Raw genomic sequence first — 12,083 nt, 5'->3', positions numbered from 1 at the left:
TGATGACGACGATGATAACGGTGACTTGCATGACAAAAAAAAAGCATCAAGCAGATACCCTGGAGTGCAAAAATACGGCAGTGTAACGCAGATGCTCAAATCCATAAAGACAGATGCACAAGGTGACTTTAGTCCGGAAACGAGAAAAAAGGACATGCTGCGGAGCAGACAATGGTACAGATGGCTAGATTTTGTTAAGATCCGTTTGAGGAAACGAGATTCACCTTGAAGTAACCTTGAAAATAACGGAAGAACAGCCGATGGGAATTGATTTTAAAAGACGTGTTCAAAAGTGGCCTCTAATTCATAAGTACGATTAAACAAAGGTAGACATTCCAACCGTTGTGCATAGTTGCCGTTATAAAATGCAACCATTTATGTGACGAAAAATATATTTGATATTTGGCAAATGTATAGACGCCATTCAGAAGCATTCCCACTTCTCCAGATTATTGTTTCGGTTTATTGAAACGAAAGAAAATGTAAGCGCAGGACAGCAACGTTTGCCACTTTAGAGTTGTCGAATAACACGTCTTGAATTGTTGATTCGTACACACACTTACGGAAAGATATACTGTACTCTAAAAATATAAGGACTCCGTGTACGATTTACGTTTCAGAATATTCTAAAGTGTTCGCCAGCTCTATTTATATAACTGTCGTAAATTGTGAAAGGTTCGTGGAGATATGGGGGTTTTGTGATTATATAAAATTGTGTATGTGGTTATTAAGGCAAATTGACACAACAGGCAGACAGAGTCATGCAAGTTAAAAAAAGAACATAAACCTGGCTCCCGGCAGGGCTCAGTTAAATTCTTGAGCGTTTGTTCTGCCTTGGGCATAGACGAAGCGATGGACGATAACATTACGAGGGGGAAAGGGGGGGGATAAAGCGTTGCGCAGTTGCAAGGCAATTAACGGTCCAATGTTCAGTGAAGCTGCATTGATCCGTGCCATTATAATAGTGCCTCCAGGCTACAGGTCATCCTCGAAGTGGCTTTTGGCGAGCCATCGAACAAAGACGGCCACTGCATCGCGCGCTTTCTGCGGCCGTCTGGAACGTTCCTCCTCCCTTTGCAATCTGGATTAAAAACTGATTTTTTTAGAACTGCTTTGGGTGTTAGGTTTGTCCTTCCCCGCACCTCTGATTATCACGGTTGGCGAAAGAATTTCAATATACATGCATACAGAAGATGGCCATTTCAGCCTGCACAGCGGGGCAAGGTTGGGTGTGTGTGGCTTTTTTTTTGCTCGTGCCAACATTCCTGGACACAGCGGGAGATTGTTACCGATAGCACAGCGCATACAGTAGAAGAGGCAGCTGCTGGATTTAGCTGCAGTTTCAAATTACTGTTTAAACACATCGGCACCGATGTGTGCAGTGAAATCAAATGAAATGCACACACAATAGCGTCGATGTAGACGCGCTGGCGGTTGAGTTACGTGGCATTGGGGCCCAGCATGCTATCTTCTATATGTTCTTTCTTACAGGCGTTGACAGATCGGTTATCTCTACCATGTTTCAGCTTAACTGGCATTAGAAGCGTCTTCATCACTCTGTTTAGAAGGTCTCAAAATAGCTGTTCGAATTCGGTACAAGCAATTGGAAAGCTACTCTCTCACGCAAAACCATAGGGTTTTTTTAACGTTCTTAGAAGCATGAAAGTAGAATCCCATGCTTTAACCACAATTGATGATGAGTCCAAGTGCAGTTTCTAAATTAAATTGAAACCGTGCTGTCCCGCGATGTTTCACATAAAATAAAGCAAGTTGTGATGCAGTTTCCTATTTTCCTAATACACCATCTTTGTATCTATTAATACAGACTATAAGGTCACACTGCAATGAGTACACAATGCTAATGCATCTTATATTTTACTTACTCTGATGCATTTAAACTAGTTTTATTTTCGATTTAAAGCTTTCGTGACTGCAGGGATTCTTTTTTTTGGTTCTTTCGGTAAAGTCACGTAGAAGGGAAATAATACAATAATAAAAATAAAACATAATAAAATAATTCTCACGACGTTTCGGCCACAACGCAAGCAGCCGTCCTCAGGTGAAGAACAGGTCTGTCGGGAAGACAGCATCTGACAGCGTCTGAATGGACGGCTGCTTGCGTTGCGGCCGAAACGTCGTGAGAATTATTTTATTATGTTTTATTTTTATTATTTTATTATTTCCCTTCTACGTAGTTTTATTTTGTATTCAATTAATTCCAATTGTGCCGTCAGCATCATGCCATTAGAAACGGAATCCATTGGGTAATCTCAAAACCCCACAATGTGTTAAAGAACGGCTGTGAAAAGGCGATTTTTCAAACGACTTCTCCAAAATAATCCTGCAAGTTGCCTTTTAAAAATCCTTTACAGAGTGAGAGACACACTTTTCCCCATCTTCTTTTTAGAAGAGGACTTTTCCCATACGGTCGGTCTGCCAAGAGAAGGTCTGTCACATGACTGTCAAAACCAAGATTTGAAGCTTTCGTGACTGCAAGGATTCATACTCTTGGTTTTTTCGGTAAAGTCACGTAGGTAACAAATGAAATTAAAATTAATACAAATTAAATAATAATAAAATAATAAATCACGACGTTTCGGAGGCAACACAAGTCTCCGTCATCAGGTGGGACAGTCACAGCCAGATTTGCTGTATCAAAACCAAATTTAACATGATGGCTTTTTGTGCCATCACTGGCGACCAGGCTGAGATCATTATTCAACAAAACGTTAAAACGAACAACAGTTGAAGAAAGGGCAGGCTGATTGAACTTCAGGGGCTGATGGAAACTATGTTATGCTACTGACTTGGCACCGTTATTTCTGTGTTTCCAGGTCCTGCCGGTGGGCAAGTGAAACATGCACGTTTCCATTTGGGCTCAGGCTGAGTATTATTTGAAGCATTTCTAACGGTCACGGACACAACACATTGACCGCACTCGGCACGGAGTGCGGGACAAGGCGACAGGGGCCACGTGGGCATTGTCAGCTGATTCAGCAGAGGGACCATAATCTTTCACAGCTGCTAAAACAAATCAATTGATCAGATAGTAGATAGTAGCTGAATGTATTCCTGTTGTAGCTCAATAACAAAAAAAACTGACTGATTAACACAATGACTCACTCAGTGCTGTGAATGGGAGTTCATAATGATGATTAGACATTTTTTAAAGAGCATAAAAAAACTATGATTAAAATATTAAGCGTTATATTTCGGTGCAAGCACTTGATGACTCTCTTAGTAATGATAAATAAGAGGGGATTGATCTTTAAGCTGTCTCACGTACGGCGATTCGTTCAAATTGTGACCAAATATCCAAGGGGTAATTGCATTAAAGAGGGCACACTTTCATATGGAGAAAACCACGCACAGTTTCAACTTGACATTGTCTCAAGTGACCCACTTGCTCAAGTAGCTTACCAGTTTTACATGGTAGAATGGCAGACTAAGGATAGTTTTAAGGGTTACAACAATCTTTAAATCAAGAAAAGAAAATATTTTCAGGTTGACTTTTCATTTCATAATGGCTACTTCTAGAGTTTTAAACGATCATAAATCAACGTTTGCTTAATTAGAGATAATGTTACCTTCCGGCAAAAAGAGAAATTAAAATATGCCTCATTTCTCCTTGGCAAGTTTGGGCGAAAAGTGTGGTTTCGCAGACAGGCAACATCAATGCAAAGCAACCAAATATCAATGTAATGCCTTCCCCTTCCGAGACATCTGCAAGTTGCAGAGTGGGTCCCGTTCACCGCTGAATCTCGGAATGAGAAAGATGTGAGTGTTCATTTTGTTCAGAGTGGCATAGCGCCGTTGTTTGTAAAGACATTGTACTCACCGCAGAGAACTGCAGCGACACGACCGCACTCTATGATAGCTGGTGACAAACTGGGCCACACATGCTCCCCGCATGGCCTTGTGGGAGCCTCGGTAACCGATCAAGTTATTTTATTTACATTTTTTTCTTCCAGTCGCAATGGGAAAGGGTTAAAACACTCACCATGCACCCCGACATCATGCATTGGCAGACATTTCCAAGAGCACTCTCTTTCGGAGGCAGAATTGCGTGATGACTAATGACATGCAGTGTATACGAAGCAGACAGACAGCCTCATGGGCACGGGCATGCTTGCAACTGAGCCGGTATGATCGCAAAAAGCTGCATTGTTTCATTTGATTGAACAATAAAATTTCTGCATTGTGATTCATTGGGGGCGGAGTGGTGGCGCAGTGGTTATCACACTGAATTTAGAACCCAGCGACCTGAATTTAAATTCCTGACCACGACGAACAGCAGTAGCGAGTGATCTCCACCCAGTCCCCGCTCCCTCCACAAATTTCATGAAGCCAGCGTGGTCAAGCAACCCCATGACCTACGCAATGTGTGCAGGCCTTCATCCAGCAGTGGATTGACAATGCCACCGTAAATTAATTTGTTATCGTTGGCAAAAGCACGACGTCGCGTGCCGGTGTCACGACCCAAATATGACATCCAATCGCCGCTATGAGAAAAAATAACACCGCAGTAATCGTGGTGTCTGCGTTACCAATGTTGGTCCTCAGTAAATAAACAATACGTCTTAATGGTATCTCAGTGATGGGCGCGCATGCTCTCTTCTGTATCGAGCTCCATAAGTCACGGTCCAATAAAAGCGTTGAATTTAAAAAGAAAAAGTGAATGATTGCACAAAAGCCATCGGCCAAAACAGTGCGACAACAGGCCATGCCGAAAGCATGCAACGCCTTCAAAGCAGGGGAGGCCGGTTTAATGAACATGAAAATGGGGTGAAAATGGGGTAAAAGTGGCGTAACCTACCACGAGAGAAATAGGCCGTTTCCAGGACAGCACACCGATTAGGCCCGATAGCAGCACCTGTGAAATTAAAATAAGACGCGCCATTTAGCAAGTTGAGTACCTCCACAGCCAGCAGATTATATAGCAAGCACAATCAATTTCCGCCGAAATCTGGGCAAAGAGGATACTCGCAGTGTGTTTACCATGTCTGTAAGGAATCATTGACAGCCCTGCGAGAGCCTGCACTCGTGAATCACAGGATGTTCTTTCTCCAATAACCGTGATATATATTTAATCCGCACATCTTCAACGTGAACGTGTAATGCGCATCCACAAAGGGAGAATGATCTTACACACTGGAACGTGACCTCTATAATTTCACGCAACTTAAACTGTAAAGCATCCGGTTTGACTTCAAACTATATTTTTGCGAGCCTAATCAGCAGCTATGTCTGACCATTCATGCAAAATGTGAAATGATCACTCTCAAATTATCTTGTAAAATGCAACACGTTTTATCTGACAATCTGCCATGTCCACGTTTACTTAATTGGACGTTTAATGTATGTATTTGTGTACATGTGTCAAAAGCAGTGATACCTATACCGTTTTCATTCACAACACATACATTATATGATGTAATGGTGAACACTGTAGTGTTAAAATCACAAATGCATCTTGTTTCTCAACCAAAGTAAAACAGAAATATAATTATTAATTTTCAACCCTCTGTCAATCAACTGGTATATGGAGGCTTCCCTATGCCTTCCAGCCATGGGGGATGTTTGACCATCAGCCGCATCATTTCTACATAACAAAAGGCTCAGTCCCATTTACACGCACCTTTACATCATCCGCACCCAGTTTACACAACAAAGGCTCATTCCTAACAGCGTGCTTCAGCCGCACCGAACCTCACAAAAATAATATTCAGGGCCTACCTTGGCTCCTCCCACCCTCAACCAGCATATATACAAGGACTGTTTTCTTGGAATTTCTCTCACTTGATACAGCTATCGTGCTGTGACGGTTCCACCTGAAGACGGAAGCTTGTGTTGCCTCCGAAACGTCGTGATTTTTATTTTATGGTTTATTTAACTTTTATTAATTTTTATTAAAATTTTTGACCTACGTGACTTTACCGAAAAAAACCAAAGAATATGACCATACCTCACCATGCTGGCCAGTTCACATTCGTGAAAATGGGTGTCTACGATTGGTCCAGACAAAACTCGCCAAAGACGTTAGTTGTGGTCATGAATTGAACTCATGTCGCCAAGTTCAAAAGACAGCCGTGATAACATCCACTCCACTGCTCTACCCTCAACCACAGTACAGTGTTACATTTCAAATCAGCGTATGTATTTATTACGTCACTACCACTATTCAACACATTAAATGTACTCGAGGTTTGAGAAACAGCAAGTTAAAAATGAACAGTTACACACGTATATTGATAGAAATTCAACATCAAATGAATACATTGTTTCATGGTACGTTTGACCTAAAATGCAATTACTTTTCGGACGAGGCAAAGTGACATTTGTGTCCAATGTGACAAAAAAATATAACGTGTCCTCTTACAGAAGGCCATTTGAGAAAAAAATATTGTAACAATCCATCTTCTACTTCTCTATCACCCAGTCCCATTTTTTTTTATTTCAACAGCAATTCTGTTTGAAAGCAAATCGGGCGCAATTTTCAGATTTCATAACGTTACCCTCTATAATTGTACGGAGCCGCATGAAACATCGCCACCGCCTCCCAAGGCCCCTACCCCCAAGTCTGCAATGACAATGGATAGAACTGGGGTCAACCGCAGTTACAGAGGTGCTGCCCGCCGATGAAAACCCACACTCTGCGGCTCACAATGCACTGCCAGCACTGGCACCGGTCCCCGGAGTGAAATGCAGAGCATCGCAGTGATCGATGTGGCGAATGAGTGCCCTGTCAGGGTGACAATGCAGCCCAGGCGCCATCCGTCACGATCTGTCAAACATCCCCATCCATTCCCCAAATCCGTTTTTCTTAGATGCTGATCCTATTAGTGATTGGCTTCCAATCACTAATGTCAAATCTCTAAAGGGCGTTTTAGGTAAGACTGCCTCGCCCGTGAGTATGGCAAGTCACGTGCACACTGGCCAACCAAATGGGCAAAAAAACTCCCTCAAAGCAGAGCATACGAATGGCAGCCCTGTCATCTGACGGCAATGATTTACTTGCATAAACCTCCCTGTGCATGACTCACCAGTAATTCAAGCATTTGGCACGTTCACACTAATAACAAACAAACGGGGCTTTTCCATTTAAAGCTTTCGTGACTGCAGGGATTCATCTTCTTGGTTAGTTCGGTAAAGTCACGTAGAATGGAAATAATAAAATAATAAAAATAAAACATAATAAAGTAATTCTCACGACGTTTCGGCCACAACGCAAGCAGCCGTCCTCAGGTGAAGAACAGGTCTGTCGGGAAGACAGACTCTGTCTTCCCGACAGACCTGTTCTTCACAGACAGACTCTGTCTTCCCGACAGACCTGTTCTTCACCTGAGGACGGCTGCTTGCGTTGTGGCCGAAACGTCGTGAGAATTACTTTATTATGTTTAATTTTTATTAGACTCTGTCTTCCCGACAGACCTGTTCTTCACCTGAGGACGGCTGCTTGCGTTGTGGGACCGAAACGTCGTGAGAATTACTTTATTATGTTTTATTTTTATTATTTTATTATTTCCATTCTATGTGACTTTACTGAAAGAACCAAGAAGATGAAACGAGGCTTTATGCAACGGTTACAAATAGATACAGAGATAGATACAAAGAGTAACATTTTTGTATTACGGCATACGCAAGACTGTACATAAATCCTTAACATTACGAGATTTGCATGAAAAACCAGACGATTACTGACATTACATTACATTTCATGAACAAAATGCTCTGGTGTTGAACCATCATGTAAAAATGCTGTAGATATTAATGCTGAAAACCCAGGGGCAGATCAGAGCCACTGTGCGATGCTGGTGGCAAAAGCGTGGAAAAATATTCATGGAGGTATAATGAAACCTAATATATACGCAGTCAGCTTCCACCTATTAATAGACTGATCATGGAGGCACGAACTAAGCAGAGCGTGAAACATTACATTGAGTTACATTTTAAATTATCCCAATCAGTGAACAATATTTTAGAAAAAATAATAATACCAATAACAATAAAAAAGAAACGCACCGTAGCAGATGTCATCATTTTTTAAAGTGTGAGTGTTTTGTAATTTTCATGAAAAGAACAGCATGTATTATTGTCTGCAATAAATATGATATTATTGATCCACAAGCCATAACGTACATTTAATCCAGCTGTGTAGAAAAAATAACAAAAATAATTGGGCTTCCACAGAGGATCTTCCACCCGCGTGGTGAAATATGGTCAAACAACGTCATAACCCGAGATTTTGGGGGAGCCCTTCATCCAATATTCGACTGATAAAGGCCTGTGCATTATAATTGTAACCGTAATACAGTATTAAAGTGTTGTTGCCTCAAAAACTTTTAAAGAAACGGTATTATATCAAAGTTTCGATTTAAAGCTTTCGTGACTGCAGGGATTCATCTTCTTGGTTCTTTCGGTAAAGTCACGTAGAAGGGAAATAATAAAATAATAAAAAATAAAACATAATAATGTCTCCCCGACAGACCTGGTCTTCAACTGAAGACGGCTGCTTGCGTTGTGGCCGAAACGTCGTGAGAATTATTTTATTATGTTTTATTTTTATTGTTTTATTACCTCCCTTCTACGTGACTTTACCGAAAGAACCAAGAAGATCTATCAAAGTTGTTGTTTTTTTCATCTCGCGTACAACTAACGTTTTCTTTTATTCAACTTACAAACGTGCGTTGTTGCCTCCATCCCAATTTCACAAGCGCACTAACTTGAATCACCTCGAACGGATTCTCTCTTTAAAGTAATACGCTACTGTAACAATCTATATAGCCCTTTGTCCACCCACTTTTGTATGAAGGTCTCCCCACCCCCACCCCTCCATAGTGTACCGGTCATGGGGGGGGGGTGGTTATTTTGCTTCATCAAGCTGGTCAGTGGAGGTTGGTGAAGAGGGAACGAAGACATGTTCCGATATCTCTCGCCACTCACTTGAGCCTTGGCCAAGCGTCGAACTCAGGTGAGACCATCTTCACAGTGCGGTAGGTGAACCAATACAACACCGTACCCCCCCCCCCACCCACATTGATAATTAATTAACGCAAGACGTGAATACAATCACAGGTCTTGTTTGAAATGTATAATTAAATATACAGGAAATATCCTGCGCAACTGTAATCCTTACAAAATTCAATCAACGTTGCCTAATTCCTCACCAGCAGTGTTTATCAAAAGGCTGCTGCTGAAACAGCAGCACTCTGGCATTTCCACCGTTGTGGTGTTGTGAAACCCAGTGATTGCCGCTGGGCTGTGTATGTGGGGGCTGGCTCTTGGTTTTTTATGAGCCCTCCATGGGAAGTACAGTGTAGGCTGTCCTAAGCCACCTTCAGAGGCTGTTCACACCATTTTTTTCGCTTTAACAACTAACCAAAAATGTAAAAAACAAAAACAACAACCTATGTTGATACATTTTCCCCATTTAGTGAAGTTGGGAGAAATTATACCAGCTCGTGGCCCCACTGTGGATTAATGTTATTCCACCCCTGGTCTCGTCGGGGTATGTATTTCCATAGTTTATTTTTGTATTGCTTTGTGCAAGCAACGTCCACCATCACACAAGGTTTTAAAGACATTTGCTAAGAAAACTGATGTATATTTCAGCAAAAAGGGGTCTGTAAAATGTATATGAGGGCAGAATTTGGTAGTAAAGCATCCTTAAAATTATTCAGTTATGTATTATTATCAGTCCACACGTCGTTTGACGTGTCCCTCCCTCCCTGTATCATTGATGAATTAAAGTGATCTGAAACAACATTTATATTTCAAAAGTATAACCTGCCTTCGAACGATCACAGTTTCAGCAACATTTTCATACCATATCAGAAAAAAGGAATTCTGCCTGGATTCCTGCCTGCCTGGTACGTGATCGAGTGATGCCACCACGCCCATCTGCACTTTGACGTCACCCTAGGCTAGCCCTCACCCCCATCTTCCACCCTGGCCGTGTATTCATTATATTCGACAAAAGTTTTGCTGCTAATTTTTCTAATTTAAATTATTCTAGGTACTGCTCAGAAATTTCAAAGGAAACACCCCCGAATGAATACATTTATTTTCTCAAATACCACTGTGTTTGCACCCTGTGTTTTTTCTATCAGGAAGCAAGGCTGATTTTCAGCGCACAACATTTCCTTTATAATTACATGATTTGCATTACTTACGCATGGGTTGGAAAGTCTGCATCAAATTTACATTACAAAAGTTAGGTGAAAAAAATATGTTAATAGTTTATAAAGGAAAACATTTCATATGCCAGATCCCATACATTTCAGCCCATTGTTGCAATATCATTATGCATTTTTAAAATTCCCATTTGGTCTTTATATGAAGTGGCCACTTGAAAGCATTTGCTCCTGTGAGTTACAGAAATACAGAACAGTGAGATAATGCTGATTTTATTAAATTTGCAAGCACGGACTTGGGCCCAGCGGGATTCCTAACACGATTTTCATGCATCCACGCACTGCCCTCCGCCTATGAATTGACAGAACCCACGATAGGTCACGCGTTATGCAGCCCTATGCCCAGGGGACCAGAATCTCAAGACTGAGTGTTTGGAGCACCATCGTGACAAAGGGAGAAGATGCCATCAGGCTGGGGCCTTGCCACAGATCTACCATCGCTGTGCCTTTTGACAGCGTGGCTAAATCGTATGCACTCTGAGCCTCGTGTTCAGCCTCACAGGCAACTCATTCTAAGACGGTGAACTGCCTGCCATCACTGGGGTTTCCGCTTCGGAAGTGTGAGAAATTACCCCCCCCCTCCCCACTAACCCCCAAGCAAATAAAGCCCCGTTTGTCCTTTCTCATTGAATGTACCATACATTTTTTTTTTACAATAATTTGTGTCGATGAGTGCCAAACCCTTATCCATCAATTGTTTTTTTAACTGTTGCAGCCCACGTACATTAAATTACAGGGAACGTCACCGCTTGCCAATTGTGTTTATTTATATAAAATTTATTTATACAAATTGAGAAAGATGTGCGCATTCAACTGTGCCAAACACTCTTAAACTTCCAACATGAAAGTACTCATTAAAGAGACTAATTGACGTAAAACTAACACATTCAGTGTCAGCTACTGTTTTCAGGTTTACAAATGGAAGGAACATTTTAAAATATCTCGACGAAAGCCCTGCTTTTAGTATCAAAACATGAGTCGCAAAAAACACGCAGGAATACTTGGGGGACAATGTACGAATCATTAAACAAGCAATTAAATGACAAGTGTCACATTCAATTTCGATATGCAAATTCTTTTGTCAAGGCGCCCTTCCCCCCTCCATCCCAGCTTAAATAGTCGCTCCAAGCCTGGAGTGTGTCATTCAGACTCTGTCTTCTCTACAGACCTGCTCTCCACCTGAGGACGGCTGCTTGCATTGTAGCCGAAGCGTCGTGAGAATTATTTTATTATGTTTAATTTTTATTATTTTATTATTTCCATTCTACGTGACTTTACCGAAAGAACCAAGAAAAAGCGTCACATTTACAAATATTTTTTCTAAGTTGTTGTTGTATTCTTTACTTAACCAGGAGATTAAACAAACCCATCAAGACACATGAAATACCTTTTGGTGCAAGTGCAACCTTGCATGATGAACAATGCAAGAACGCAATATTTTCAAAATATTTTAATTAAACAAATATAGGCTAAGGTTATATTAACACGGTAAAAATGTGAATACGGGTCAAGAAAAATATTGCACTTGAAATTCTGAATGTCGAAAACAATCTATAACTTTTAGAAAAGGAAATTGCAGTGCAGTACATGGGTTGCCGATTAATCTGTGCAGAAAGTGAGTTCATTTTCTCTGTCGAGAGCAAGATAGAGCAATAACACGTGATAAACACAACATCGTAAACCTCGTGGAGAAATTCTGTTCGGATCTTTGGAGCCCAACACGGGTGGCCACTGTGTAGGAGATGGAGTGATGCCATCAGCTCGTGCGCAAGCGTGAGATGCGGCATTGCAGGTCCACGAGAGACAATGCCAACGTAGGGGATTTCATTCAGCAGCGGAAATGGCGGGGTGAATGACTCTCCGTACTTCCGCGTGATAGCAACAACAACG

At 41.4% G+C, this 12,083-nt stretch overlaps 1 protein-coding gene across 5 annotated transcripts in view; it reads right to left on the bottom strand.

The window, feature by feature from the left end:
* Nucleotides 1-12,083, bottom strand: part of LOC144722040 (endosomal transmembrane epsin interactor 1-like) — a 122,360-nt gene that overhangs the window by 41,203 nt on the left and 69,074 nt on the right. For 4 of the 5 annotated variants that reach the window (XR_013586014.1, XM_078600111.1, XM_078600112.1 and 1 more), the window contains exon 2: nt 4,817-4,873. The exons of the other annotated variant lie outside the window; for it this stretch is intronic. Coding sequence is in view for 3 of the 4 variants with exons in the window: in XM_078600111.1 (XP_078456237.1) it covers nt 4,817-4,873 (57 nt within the window). In the remaining variant the exon portion in view is untranslated. The remainder of the gene's footprint in view (nt 1-4,816; nt 4,874-12,083) is intronic. 5 annotated transcript variants of the gene reach the window in all.

This window comes from Lampetra planeri, chromosome 13 (genome assembly GCF_965212315.1).
Source record: "Lampetra planeri chromosome 13, kcLamPlan1.2.h2, whole genome shotgun sequence".
In the NCBI taxonomy this organism is placed as follows: Eukaryota; Metazoa; Chordata; class Hyperoartia; order Petromyzontiformes; family Petromyzontidae; genus Lampetra; species Lampetra planeri.
Note: the sequence above shows the minus strand (reverse complement) of the source record. Positions and strands in the feature narration are given on the sequence as shown.